This window comes from Fonsecaea nubica (genome assembly GCF_001646965.1).
Source record: "Fonsecaea nubica strain CBS 269.64 chromosome Unknown Scaff14, whole genome shotgun sequence".
NCBI lineage: Eukaryota > Fungi > Ascomycota > Eurotiomycetes > Chaetothyriales > Herpotrichiellaceae > Fonsecaea > Fonsecaea nubica.
In genome coordinates this window covers 85,755-100,030 of record NW_019173687.1, presented here as the reverse complement: position 1 = coordinate 100,030, position 14,276 = coordinate 85,755, and the positions used below count along the sequence as shown (strand labels likewise).

At 51.6% G+C, this 14,276-nt stretch overlaps 4 protein-coding genes across 4 annotated transcripts; 1 reads left to right on the top strand and 3 right to left on the bottom strand.

Moving 5' to 3' along the window:
• Positions 1-705: 705 nt before the first annotated feature.
• Positions 706-6,650, bottom strand: AYO20_03060 (hypothetical protein; the record flags this gene model as incomplete). The annotated part of the gene is made up of 3 exons (XM_022641363.1): positions 706-1,146; positions 1,206-2,619; positions 5,296-6,650. The coding sequence occupies 3 exons, from the start codon at positions 6,648-6,650 to the stop codon at positions 706-708; spliced, it is 3,210 nt and encodes a 1,069-aa protein (XP_022502565.1).
• A 753-nt stretch (positions 6,651-7,403) lies between these two features.
• Positions 7,404-10,284, bottom strand: AYO20_03059 (hypothetical protein; the record flags this gene model as incomplete). Its single annotated transcript, XM_022641362.1, has 2 exons — positions 7,404-7,765; positions 7,824-10,284. 2 exons carry the CDS (start codon positions 10,282-10,284, stop codon positions 7,404-7,406), a joined length of 2,823 nt encoding a protein of 940 aa, XP_022502564.1.
• Positions 10,285-10,642: 358 nt separating this feature from the next.
• AYO20_03058 (hypothetical protein) lies at positions 10,643-11,480 on the top strand (the record flags this gene model as incomplete). Its single annotated transcript, XM_022641361.1, has 3 exons — positions 10,643-10,648; positions 10,709-10,984; positions 11,049-11,480. 3 exons carry the CDS (start codon positions 10,643-10,645, stop codon positions 11,478-11,480), a joined length of 714 nt encoding a protein of 237 aa, XP_022502563.1.
• A 551-nt stretch (positions 11,481-12,031) lies between these two features.
• Positions 12,032-13,673, bottom strand: AYO20_03057 (hypothetical protein; the record flags this gene model as incomplete). The annotated part of the gene is made up of 3 exons (XM_022641360.1): positions 12,032-12,105; positions 12,188-12,474; positions 12,535-13,673. The coding sequence occupies 3 exons, from the start codon at positions 13,671-13,673 to the stop codon at positions 12,032-12,034; spliced, it is 1,500 nt and encodes a 499-aa protein (XP_022502562.1).
• Positions 13,674-14,276: the final 603 nt, after the last annotated feature.

The window sequence follows — 14,276 nt, the reverse complement described above, 5'->3', positions numbered from 1 at the left end:
ACGAGACACTCCTAACTAGCACACTTCACGCTCGACCAGTTTGTCCCGTACCAAAGGGACCAATCCCTTGTCCCCGCCTCCATTAGTCCGGACACCTCTAGTGCCCCCTTTTTATCATTCCCATCCAGCCTTGTCTCAACCTCGACCGTCTCACTTGCTGGTTCACGGTGGTATTGAAGAAGGGAAAAGAATACTCAAGAACGTCCCTTGGATCAAAAACAAAATTTATCATTCAAGCACAGAGCTTCTCAGGGTCTTCCCACCAGACACCGGTCAAGCACTCAGTCAAGCCCTTCTCTGATCTGAGAAAGGGTTTAAGAAGAAAATCTCAATATGCTTGCTGTGCCTCATCTGCCGTTTTCGAAAACTCCGCTGCTGAATCTCTCCACCGTTGGTCTGCTGGTCGCGCCCTTTCTCCGGTAACAATGGAAATGCATCCTGAAAGTGCTTCAATCGTCTCAGATTGCGACTCATCTCCGATCAAGACTTGGTCTATCCAAGACCGACCACAGATCCGGATGGGGTGTACCAGTCAAGTTTGGATATCCGTCTCAACAACACGGGCTTAATTGGTGTAGACTCTCCATCCCGGCAACGGTGAGTGGTGCATCATGGCCTTCTGTGCGTGCGTTTGCCCTCATCTCGTGCCAGACAAGTCATCTTTTCCTTCCCGTAGTTTTACTCCAGACAGCACCCAACATCAACTCAACCTTCACTGGGCTTCTCCTGCTCCGTCTTCTTCTCCGACAAGATCTTCTCAGCTTCAGTCTGTCCCTCTGGCGTATACTCTGGCCCCGTCTCCTGGTCTTCTTCATCCTGTTCCTGGATCACGCTCTGCCTCAATTCTTCCGAGTCCTGGTCGGAAACTTGCCCTTCTTGGGCCAGAGAGTGCCGGCGTGCTTCTCCCACGAGCATTTCCACCTCACTGATCGCAAGTTTGTCCTTGGTTGTGTCCGTCTCTACTCCAATGTCCATCTTGGTGTTCTGCTGAAGCTTTTGCGGATCGAAGCGCACCACCATGACAGACAGGTTGTCGGTCGAGAAACGGGCCAACGCATGGTCCACCAACATTTTGGACGCAGCTTGAGGGTCGTGGACGTTGCGAACCAAGTCTACCGCTTCCTGATCTGAGCAGACATCCCATAACTATTGCGCATCAGTATGACATGCCACACGTGAGCAGTTGGTTTGTATCATGAACTTACTCCATCACAGGCCAAGATCAAAAACTCGTCTTGGTCAGGTTGAATCACAGTCTCGGTGGTATAAGGATGTCCGGTTACCAAGTCTTTTAGATATGAGTCGCCCAATGCTCGCGTCACCGCTAGCACTCCATTCACCCGGTTGTTCAATATCAACCCTCCAGCTTTCGATATCCTTCGTCCCTCGTTTTCGTCCATCCCCTTGTGATCGTACGACAAACGGAGCGCCTTCCCGTTGCGGCACAAGACGATCCGGGCGTCACCAACATTAGCGGTGTACAGCACCCTCTGTCGCGTAGCCTTTTGTTTTGCTTCCTGAATCGCTGCCGCCGCCGCTTCAGCCGTTGAATTCGACCGAGGCGTCAAGTCTTTTCCGTCTTTCGATGACTCGTTGTTTTTCTCATTCTTCTCCGCTTCTTTGGCTGCGGCCGCGGCCAAGGATGCGATAGCCTGAGACCCCGTCGCAGAGTGGTTGGTGGGAACGCGGTCTTCCCAACGTAGCACTGCCGTGATCGCAGTACACCCACTGTTTTTGAGTGGCAACCTTTCCAATTGGTTGTCGGCGGTGGTATATGTCTGATCAAGCAATTCTGGGACGGGTGTGTTGGGGTACTTGCGCATCAATTCTTCCAGGATAACGTGCAGTTTCTTCCCACACCACTCGGCAGCAAAGGTACCCGCATGCCCGTCAAAAATGGCAAAGTAGCCATTGTCGGTCTCCACCACATGTTGGGCAGGATTGGACGCGATGGTGCTGAGGCTGTTCCGATCTTCTCGGGAACTTTTCTTGGATAATGAGCTGTCGGAAGAGAGAACCGGCGCCGGCGTACCGAGAAAGTTGTAAAGATATGAATGAGTGTCTTCCATGGTACGACGACATTTCTTGTTCTTGTCTTCGGTCACACCAACTAAGAAGGATGAATTCGGTGTAGGCTGCGACTCGCCGGCCGAGTTATTCAGAGAGCCTTGAGGCACGCTGAGCGCGGCATCGGTCTTGGACAGTCTCTGCATCGGTGTTTGCGGTCCGTCCTTGTCGCCATGTATTAATGAATTTTTGGCCTGGGTAAAGATCTCCTTGGCTTTGGCGCTGCTACTCCTCCGCTTCTTGGAATCGGCAGTAGGCGAAGCAACGGCGGCTTCATCTGCGGGCTTTCGAGTCTCGGATTTGGGGCTCAAGTCGTTGGTCTTAACTGTGATGCTGCCACCGGGGGAAGTGGGGCCATTGTGGTTGCTGTCAGTACTTATTCGAGAGGGTGTGCTCTCCGAATCTGTATCCTTCTCCTTCTTGCCTCCAAAGACGCGATTGAGAAAGCCTCCCGAGGAGGTTCTCCGATCGGTTGTGCCCGCCAGCTTGAAAGAGACAGAAATGCGCAAAGAGCCTCGGACCGATTGCCAGGAGCGCCTCGCGCGAATATGCCTGAGAAACAAGAGGGAGCTTGACGCAGGATGGGAGAGATGGCGGTCGGACCGGGTTCTAGTCTCTGCCTGGGAGGTAGTAATACCAGGTAGCTTGAAGTTGAACAAAGAGCGCGAGGTGGAGGCAAGTGGTGCGGATAGCGAAGGTGGCGATCCGACGAGTACAAAGGATTAGGTGCCGGTCTTGGTAGTGGTACCTCGGAGGGTATGGATGAGGCGTATCTCTGTGAAAGCACGAGAAGAATAAGTCGACTCGAGGCAATGTAAGGCCGATGAACCAGCGTCGCAAGCTGATCACGCTGATTGCAGCAACAGTAGCGGAATAATATGAGGTCGATAGGAATAGCACTTGCTTGAGGGAGGAGGTAAGGGAGTGAGGGAGCGAGGCAACGAAGTAGTGCAGTAATCTACTGGTTGGAAAGGATGAGGATGAGAGATGAAGGCAGCAGTGCGTAGGGTGCGATTCGGTTCGAGAATATAATGTAGTAGGTATGGAATGATGAAATTGGGTGCCAGTGATGGGTAGTGTTGGATGAGTGAGGGGTGTGGCTTGATTTGCGGGCGTGTCTTCGTCCTGCTTTGCTTGTGTCCTGTTCTTTCCACCTCTCCTGTGCTCTTCTCAATCGGATCGCTTGTTGTGTGCGCAGGACGGGAGGTTTGTGGGGGAGGGGGAAGACCGAAGGTGGGCGAGAATCAAAGAGGCACCCAGAGGTATGCTGGGGGTGCCGCTTGGTGCCGCACCAGGATGAACCACCACATCATCAGACGTCAATTTTCGCCCCTGGGGGCGCAGCTGCACACTGGTGGTGATGCTGTCGTGCTAGTGATCTAATGAGTTAGGCAGTCCAGTCAGGAACTGCAGCAAGGGACTCTACAAGCAATTCATAACTACGAGATAATTGCTCGCTACTTGTACTCACTTAGGTATCTTCCCAAGCCCCTGCAGGTCCGTTCTCTGATGATGTGTTTGTCTGCATTATTAACCTTGATATGTACGAGGTACCCACAAACGCACAACCGGAGACCAAAGTATGTAAGGTGCAGGTTGCCCTTTCCCTACCTAATTTTCACTCTTCTCGCCGCGCACACCTTCACCCCCCGACGCCGTTAGGGACTGAGACCCTTTCTGTTTCCACCATTGGCGAGTTCAGACGGTCAATCTCATCTCATTAGGCGCCTGCCCCGCTGGCTACCTGTCAAGCTTAGCCCTTGCAGCTGTCCGGCCTATTGAGTGCGTGAGTGGTTAGCGGTAACAATGATTCGGCCGAGTTGCTCGGCAGCCGCGGTTCAACCGATACATAATATGCGGAGTCAAGACTCAAGAGGTGCCACGGTGGAGAGGTGAGAACAATCGCCATTGTCCCTCACCAACCTGTGTGGCGAGAATCAACGCGGTTCGCTTTCATCCGGCGACAACTATGTCTCCATGGCTTACAAACTTTCGAACTGGCTGCGGGCCCTGTGCCTAAACGCCATTGAACGTGTTAATTCCGTTGCCGAACAGCGAGCCTGCCTGTATGAGTACACCTTGCCTGTGGTGGATGCTTGGTGTGGGCCTTGTGCTTGGTTCAATGAGAAATCGCAGTAGACGGATCTCGCAGAAACTGGTCATATTATCCACCCAACCCTCGACCTGCTGTGCAACAATGACATCCTAATTTCGCAAAGATTGCTTTCTTTACCAGTATGTTTACTCGTGGCGATACACGTGTCAAAAAGAGCTGCTAAGCTTGATCAAGCCAGCCGCTGGGAGGAGGGGGAAATGGTGACGCTGGCAACCCCTAAGCAACGGGCGAGGAGCCAATCGCACAGATGACCACCATCGATCTCATCTATCAAGCGACAGGGCTGCCAAGCTGTCCGTCGAGGTGACCAAAGATCACGATAAAGAGGCCCTATCTCAGGACAATGCCGTGAAGTAGCGATAGCTCGTCTATAACACAATCTTCCCGAAGCGCTCTGTGCATGAGGGAAGTGACAGAAAGAGCATATTTCACATTGAGGATCACCTCAAGAGCCGTATACTTCTTGTCTGTGAGATTATGGGACAGCAACATCGGGGTTCCTAGAGCGCCTCTCTTTGCGACAGGAAGCCCGAAAGCTTCCACGAGAGTTCGGTACATCACCTTCAGTACAGCTGGGCCAGTCGTCTCGTTATTCAATAGATTTCCCTATTTCGATCCACGATTATTTCTCAATGGCGGCTGACCGAAGAGTTGGGCATAAACGCTAACGCCTGTAACGGATATGTGCGTCGCCAAGGAGGTGCAGATTCGGTGCGACACGTTTCTTAAGGAGCTTAGGAGTTGTCGAGCAAGGACATATCGGTAGCGGAGGTAGTTCTGGCGCAAAGGGAGAGGGAGGCATCTGCAAGCCCAAGGATGTGGTGAAGGTGTAAATCAACGCTACCGCCAGAAACTGCAGCCCGGGTCGTGAAGCTGGCCACAAAAGGAGAAGGGATTGGACATATATCCACAAATTTGTCCAGATGTTGTTGTTTAGTCTTCCACCGCATGAGATATCCGGAATCAATGACCCCAGGCTCGAGTCATCGACAGTGATCTCACAATGCTATTTCTTCATCGCTTTCTCTGGACTGTTTGGTCGTTAGCCTTATAGACAAGTCTCATAGGACGTCGCATCCCGGAACAGCGCATAATACTTGGAAAGAACTTACTTCTTCTCCAGCAGCCGGCACCACTTCCTCCACTCACTCGCTGCTTTCTTGAATACGGTCCTCAAGTCTTCCTTGACCTCCTGGATTTCCCAATGTTCATCCTCCCAATTTTTCTCCTCGATATCACGACTGGGAGTCCATCCTATTGCCTCTAACACTTCACTTTCCGTGGGAGAATGCTCATAGTGCGGGAAAAGCTTGGAATCAGCCTTGTGGCATTCCGCATCGAGATATCTGCGAAGGACGTCAAGACGCTGGGAGTGTGTAAATGTGAGTTTCAGCTTATTAGATTCGTCTTCATGGTTGGGCGAAGATTGAGTGGAGCTAGCCAGCCTCTTCGTCACGGATCTTGCAGTCTTTGCGCCACGGAAGCTCGCATATGCCCAGACAGTGTCGATCTCGCCCAGTCCGCCGAACGGCCAGATGAATGTAGCGAGGATATCGATGCCGTAAGCCACCGGCATGAGGCCTGTCGCAATAATAGTATCTCTCTGCGCCTTGGATTTTGTACGCAGCATTGTGTTCACGAATTCCTCACGCATTTGTTGGTCAGTGAGGTTGAGGGTGGGTGGGTAAACGAGGACCATTTCCTCAACCGCTACCGTCTTGTGTGTCTCGGAGTCTTGGTGGTCTCTCTCGTCATCGGAATGTGATTGCTGTGGACCGGGAGACACACGACCTAAGAAATCTAAATTTGAGGTGGTGGTTTTGTGTATAGCCCAATCGATCCCGCGCGTCGCTTTAGACTTGGCACCTTTCCAGCTGGCAGTTTTGGCGGTGCTGCTCTTTGCGGAACGGACTTCTTCTTGCCATTTCCGCTGGACTTTGTGCAGTTTGCCTTCCTTCACTCCTTCGGCCGGTTTTTGCAATGGAGGTGGGGGCGGCGTGTAAATCACAAAACGAGCTGGAATACTTTCTGGATCAACATTGGGAAGCACTGGGCGTGGAAAAGGGACCAGGTATCCTATGAGTTTATGAGGATCGCGTATATAATGGACCAGGCTGGATGGGTCATCGTCAGCGGCGAATGTTTGTTTGTAGCGCTGGGGCGGTGGTTGGAATTGGTGTTGCTGACCGGGTGCGTACGAAGACGGGTTGTACACAGGAGGCGGTGGATAAGAAGTCGTTTGGGCTTCAAGATCTAAACTTCCTTGGGCATTGGGCCTCTGTGGGAGGGGGGGTCCCGGAGTGTCGTATCCTGGTGCTGTGGTTTCATGCGGTCGCGGCGGCTGAGGGGGAGGCGGTGGATAGCTTAGATACTGTTCTTGTGGCTGGTATACATAAGCTGGATGATTCATGTCCACAGGTTGTTGTTCGGAATAATACTGATTGGGACGTTGCGAAGGGTCTGCCATTGCAATTTGATGGCGGGCTTGGGGGGTTTGCTGATTTCTCCGATTGAAGGTGTAAAGTACAATCCGATAAACAGAGAGTAGTTGCCCTCTGGGAATTTAGGTGGTTATTGAGAGCGACGAGGCGGCCGCTGCCAGATCAGATATAGATAATATTTTCGATGAGGATCAAGGTTTTATTATACCTAATGACGGTTACGTCTATGTCAATAGTGAATCGCTCCTCATTGCTATTCCTCGTCACTTGTGCCGCGGCTCGGTGGGTAATCATCGTAGGTGAACCTCTAACAAAATGACGTCAACTTCGAGGCTGCGGCCGTTGAGATCCACTGAGTTTGTCACGCCTGCACGCTTGTCTACCTAAATGTCTTTAAGCTCTTTTAGGCGGCACTAGCGTCCAGGCGTCTCCCATCCCGCTGTTTCCGACAGGACAAGGCAACCACAATTCATGTCTTCGTCATGCTCAACATCAGCCTCCATCAGCCACGATAGCCGTCGTAGTCCTACACTAGGCAGACAAAAAACCCCAACCGGTGAATATCCAAAGTGAACAAAAGCTTCATATTATCGCTAATTTTACTGCACGGAGGTTGGAAGCTGGACTTGTACAAGCAGACAGTAGTCAAGACGAGACCAAGGGGAGAATGTCCAGCATCGCTCATATACATGCCCATAATAGTCGTAATGCTCCATCGGCCCCTCCATTTTCCATAATATATCCTTTTCAGAGCGGAATCACAGGCCGAGCACACCCGGCTACAAAACATAACCACCGACTGCTCCAGGGGGACCTCCTTCGAGATCAATCCCTGCCACTCGCCTCCTCGTCTCGTCGCTTTCCCGCACAAGATTCCCAAAGTATTTCCGTGCAACCTCACTCTCTTTCTTCGTCTTTGTCACGTCTTCTTTTCTTTGTCTTAGTTCTTCCACATTCTGGGCGAGATCTGCTGTTAACTGTTGAGCTGGAAAGCGAAGCACGCGACGGACTTCGGAGGCTATCCGGTGGGCATTGCTGTGCGTGTAATCCATCTGGGCGAGAGTGGCTGAGAGTTTTTGTGCAAGACGTGGTGGTAAGCTTTGCGGGATGGCGGAGAGAATGTAGCTCACCGCCAAAATTACTGCAAGAACAACTTGTTAGTTGAAATCGATTATTTGCAAAGAGACACGAGAACTCACCAGCAGCAACAGCGCCTGGTACAATCAATCTCCTCAGATTCCGACTCCCAAGGATTTTAGCCGCGCCGAATGCACCATCAATCCAACCAACACCACCAACTGCCCTGGTGCCTAGTGTCCCAGCAACGGTGAGCGCAAGCCCGGTACCAACGGTCTTCTCCTGTCGCTCCCAAAGTCCAGCAACGTCGAAAAAGTCCCAGATATCCACGTCCGTGTCCACAGACCGTACCAGTGCATCCTTGCGGCGCTGGAACATTTTGTCTGCTGCGAAGTTGAGGTTCTCGTAACTGTTACCGACATGCAACAAGCCAAGGGACTTGATGGTGTTGACGCCCTGCACAGTCCTCGCTCGACCGTAATTCTCGCAACTGGTAACCGCGGCAGAAATTTGATCAAGCATTGCTATGCGCAAGTCTTCCGCGTATTGGAATGCAGAGAATATCCCAGGGTATTCGACGCCGTGATTGTGATTGCCGATATTGGCAATGGTGTTGGTCAAAGTCGATCGAGTATGGTTGTACACCTCGGTGGACGTAGAGTCAATATCTTTTTCGACTTGTTCTGAAACTGTGACACGGTGTTTCTGCTTCTCTTCAAATTCCGGCTCTATCTCCGAAAGTTCTTTGGATACCCGGTCCAGCTCTGATTGCGCGACGTCACGGTTCACTGTAGCGAGAACATTCATGTCACCTAAGCAGTTCATCAGATAGGTCTTTGCGGGAGCAAGTTTCGAGCGTGCTCTCTTCTCCAACACAAACCGCCGGAGCGCACTCTCCAAGACCTCGAAATCTCGGATTTTTTCCTTATCCTTCCCTTTGCCTTTGTCTGAATCATCGTCGTCATCGTTTCCATCGGAAGGATCTGACCCACCGCCCCCGCCACTGCCACCACTGGCAGCTCCATCGTTGAGGAGTGAAGGTATCATGGGAATGGCGTTACTAGACACAAAATGGACCAGTTCCTCGGCCTCCTTAAATGTCTGGGGGCTCAATTTGGCCAACTGGTCCAGGATCATCTTTTGGCATCGTTCTTTATCGCGGATGTTGTCAAAACCGTTGACGACCATAAAGATGTACGCTTTCTCATGCGCGGCTTGCCAAATGAACTCCTTGGCAGACAAGGTAAAGTGATTTGCTGCTGAGACCACGAAGACAACCACGTCAATTTCCTCTTGCCGGGCGAAGACAGCCGTGGTCTTGACTGAGTCCGAGTTCAGGCCAGGAGCATCAATCAGCGCGATGTCGACGACGCCGTTATTCAGCAACGACTGGTCAATCGTCCTGATATCCTTGACATAGACCTTGCACTGCATATATCGGTCGTTGTCAATGACTATCTTCTCCAGCTCTTGTAAGGAATAAGAGTCGTAGGTACTTTCATCATTTCGGTCATAAACCGTATCTTTGTGAACAGCATGGACTTCTTCGATGCCGCCATTCTCTTTTGCGTCCAGTACTTCACAGAAAATACTGGTACAGGGCTGCTGATCCTCAGGCAGAATCTTGCGGCGCAACAGGGCGTTACAGAACGTGGACTTTCCTGCATTTAGATCACCAGTGACCAGGACTTTGCTCGAGGTATCCTCTATTCGGTCCCGAAGCGCCAGCAGGTGCCGGACGCTCTGGCTTATTTTCCCATCCAGCAGTGACGCAATCGACTTCTTCTCCAGAGAATGAACGAGTTCCGTTTGAGACAGTGCGCCAACTTTGAGATCGAGCTTCAGGATGGAAAACTCCTGTGCGATTTGTGGCGTGATAAGTCGTGGTTCGGGTGTCTGCCTGTGCTGTGCTTGTGAGCTTGACTCTCCTGTCGCATCTTCTCCAAGTGAAGTTCCAGCTCTTCTTAACACTCCTGGCCGATCTTGCGCCGCCTTTTTAAGAAACATCTGGCGTGACAGATCCGCCGCTTGCCTTGTCGACTGGACTTCTCGCAGGATCGGTCTGACAGATTGACTTTCTCTATCATCTTTCTGGACAGAAGGGTAGTGTGCAGGCCATTGGGCATTCATCTCCTGTAATTGTTTCAACAGTTCGACGGTTTGCGAGATCGCCTTCGCGAGAGCGACGCGATTTTGATTGTAATAGAGTTGATGTACATGGCTAGCAAGAGATCGTTTCTCTGTTTCTGACATTCTTGCAGGTTGTCCGTTGATTTGGGGAGTATGGGCAGGCGTTGGTCTGTCTCTGAGAAATTCGTCCTCCCATGCGCGCATCTCGCCACCGGCCTGTTGGACGTCATTTGCCATACTGCCGTAGCCGGAATCTCGTTCAAGTTGTTCCATAAGAGCTGCAGCATGAGATGGCTGTGATCCAGTGCCCACAGTCATGTATTCGGGTCGGTACCCTGCGGTGTGGACGGGAGTGGGCGATGCCATTTCGTGTTGGTCTGTGGTCGAGGAATTGAAATCAGGATCTCGGGATGCGCGCGATGGCCCTTCGTCGGGCTCGTCGGTGTGGCTCATTTCGAAAGTAGTCTTCAGTATTCCCTAGTCGATCGTCGCAAGGTTTCTCAGACCCAAGGGCGCATCTCGGTCCATGATAATGCCTATGGCTGAATCTGCGAAGAATGATCCAAGGATATTTCCTAAAAAGAAAGCAAAGGTCGCAGTTTGGAGTGACCGGAGGAACGGGGCCGATGTTCTTCCGACAGCGTCAGTGGCTGCTGGCATCGTTGCTCCGGTCCACACATCTACGAACCGCAGCCTCGACATTATAGCTGCGACAAATAGCGTGACACTGGTTCTTGGGTTATGGTCTGGAAGGATATCGACTGAAAGCGATCTTGACTTTTCTTTCTGACCACTCTTCCCACATTTCATCATGAATGTGAGTCTCTGCTGTCTCTCCGCTACCACCGCCTCTACCCCGCTAACAATCATACATCAGATCATAGAATGGGCCTTTGGCAAACGCATGACCCCCGCCGAGAGGCTACGTAAACACCAACGCGCTCTGGAGAAGACCCAACGCGAACTCGACCGTGAGCGCGTGAAGCTTGAGAATCAAGAGAAGAAGCTTGTGGCCGACATCAAGAAGAGTGCAAAGAATGGACAGATTGGAGCCTGCAAGATTCAAGCGAAGGACCTGGTCAGGACCAGGAGGTATATTCAAAAGTTCTATCAGATGCGGACACAATTGCAGGCTATTAGCTTGAGAATACAGGTAGCATCCCTCAAAGTTCTATTACACTGGGACTGTCTGCTGACCAAGGCTTTGCGTGTGACAGACCGTCCGGAGCAATGAACAAATGATGCAGTCCATGAAAGGAGCAACCATGCTACTAGGGAGCATGAATCGCCAAATGAACCTGCCTGCTTTACAGCGAATCGCTATGGAGTTTGAACGCGAGAATGATATCATGGATCAGCGCCAGGAGATGATGGACGATGCCATTGACGATGTTACCGGACTAGAAGACGAAGAGGAAGGAGAAGAAGTCGTGAACCAGGTGCTGGATGAAATTGGTGTCGATCTGAACAATGCGGTAAGAGCGATTCCATACTTCGAAATGCTCGACGCTAATCCTATCGTGCAGCTTGGTGAAACACCAACCGGCATACAGAAAGCGGCAGTACCGGAAAGCCGCGTTGCTCAGGCAATAGGTGGAGGAGGTGAGGATGATGACTTGCAAGCTCGTTTGGATAGTCTGCGAAAGTAGAACTAAGAGCAGGAATATCTGGAAGGCGGGTCTGCATGTTGAGCAACGGCGCTAGGAGTCAGAGGAGACGGTATTCGTCTTGGTCTTATTTCGTATAGTGAAGAGCTCTCTACAATAACATCCAATAGCCCAGTGAGGCTGTACTGCCGATACAATGTGTCTTCCACTTGACCGATATAAAGCGTGAGGTCAAATGTTTCCGAAGAGGGCCACTTCGAAACAAAGGCCGACCACCCCGGGACTTAGAGCTGTGTGAAGGAGGAATCAACACCGTTTCCTCAAGTTCGAATTATATGTCTTGATAACTACTGATAGGAGCCTACATATGATAGCTCCACAAACTAGGTAGTACCGACCGAAATGTGAAAGTATAGCATTCTGTTTCCATTCACCAAACCACCGTCCTACCGTCCTTCCAATCCAAGATCGGCTGCCAGCGTCGATGCCCTGACCCATGACCCATGATACCCATTAAAACCCAATGACTATGTGAACAAACTCCTTTGCCGTCATGATTTGACCGTATATCATCTGCTTCCTTTTCATCCTCCTTAGTTGGTCTGGATGACGGTGATGGGTTGGCCCAAAGGTGCGCCAACGTTGCTGAAAGATCCTTGGTAGTTTCCTAATCCTCCAATCAGTATTCGCGCAAACTGACAAAGCGAGAAATGTGTCTATCAAAAGGGAGACCTTGCGATGGCACGTACCAGGAGGAACATAGTTGCAAACCGTGAAGTATTGAGTGAACTCGGCGTTTGTCACTCCGTTGGGACAGAACTGCGTCGCGCAGCCCACTTGCTGAGTGCCCTTCCACACAATCTGGGAGAAATGGCCCCATTTGGAGAAGTTGGTGGTGTCTGCGTTGTCTACACCGTAAGGCAGGGGGTAGAAGGGCATCTCGCCGTTGTACATATCGTTACCAATCATGGCGGGTACTTGCGCAGGGGTGTATCCGGCGCCGATGTTCTGACCGTAGCCACCACCTCCAGCAGCGCTGCAAAAGAGTGAAGCGAGTTAGCGCATGTGTAGTTGACGAAGAGACAGAGGTACTTACGTATTGTGGGCGAAAACACAGCTGGCGGCGATTTCTGCGGCAATTGTTGCTTGGGTATCTGACCAGGTCAAGTCTTCAGCAGAGTGGTTGCGGCGGTGGACGTTATGGGCCAGGAGGATGCCGTCAATATAAGACAGAGAGCGAACATCGACTGTGACGGTTGCGCCTGGCGCAACTGATGTCGTCGAGGAGGTAGTCGTCAAGGAAGTTGTCGACGAGCTGGTGGTGGAAGAGGACGAAGTGATTGTCGAAGAAGTTGACGAGGTCGAGGTGGTGGTTGACAAAGTCGTGCTAGTGGAAGAAGTGACCGACTCAGAGCTGGAGCTTGAGCTGGTCGTACCGCCAATAGGACCAAGAGAAGAGCTGGCGGAAGATGTGCTGCTGGAGCTTGTCTCACTGGTCATCGTGGAGGACGTTGACAAGGTGCTGGTGGTACTTGAAGAGGTCGTGGTGCTTCCCCCGATAGGACCAATACCACTGCTGCTTGAAGCAGACGTGGTGCTAGTGGAAGTAAAGGTGCCGCCGACGACTGAGCTGCTGCTCGACGTGGTTGAGAAGCGTGAAGTAGTAGTACTGGTAGAACCACCGATGGGACCGCCAGTGCGTGATGAGGACCTTGATGAAGATGAAGTCCTGGTGTTTCCGGAAGGACCCCCTGTCGGCTGAGGGTTGAGCCAATCCGTCCATAGCTCAGGCGCTGTATTCGTTGGAGCACGGCCATTGATGGTGGTGAACCTTGTCTGCACTGGTGCAGCGTTGTTCTCATTGTCCGAGTCCCAGTTTACCCATGACATACCCTCAGTGGGCAGAGGACCCGTCCAGATCGTTGTGGTCACTCCCGGTTTACGACCTCCCGGAGTTGGCCCCAACTCAACCACGATGCCGGTCTTGGTCGTTACGGTACCCGCGGTGGTGTAGACCGCCACTATCGGACCTGCCCTGGTTACAGGACCTGCACCATGGCCAGGAGGACCAAAGTCCTGTCCTCGAGCAATGGGCGTGACCTTGACTTCCCCGTCGCAAGGGCAGGATTGTACCAGCCTTGTAGCAGTTTCTGTCACGGTGACGTCCTTAAACCAGGAGCCCAGTGCCTGACCACTGGCGGCCAGCACAACAAGGGTCGTTGCAGGGATCTTCATTCTTGGGAATAATGCTTTGTGATATTGATTGTGTAGTAGGGTGGTAGGTTAGTTCCGGCGACGTCAAGCCGGAAAATCAGGTCGAAAACAACTCGCAAAGAGAATGAATATGGTGAGAGCGAGAGAGAAACCAATGGAAGGTGAAAAGTATGAGGATTGAGAAATCATTGCTGCGTTCAAGACGTTTATGTATACTCGGTTTTTCTTCTCGCCCCTGGACCACACCGCGCATTGTGTTGCGAGGGTTGTGCCGAACAATCTATTCGATGCTGTTTTGCAGGTGGGCGAGCCAAAAGAGATTAGACAGCTGAAGGAGACTGCTGTCATAACAACTGCACAAGGGCCATATGCAAATAACCTCCAAGCTCAGCGATCTAGAGCGCGTCAACAGAACGGAACGCACCGAGAACGTAAATTCAATCAAAGAACAGGTCGTCAAGGAAACCATAATTGAGGTCTTGGATAGAACAGGTTCTGTTCCAATGACAGAAACATTACCGAAGAGGTGTAGACGTTGTGTTGATCATTGGATCTCAGGCTGTGCTCATACAGAAGAGTTACAAAAGGGGTTCGGGTCAAGGAAATGGGACGATCCCAGCCGTC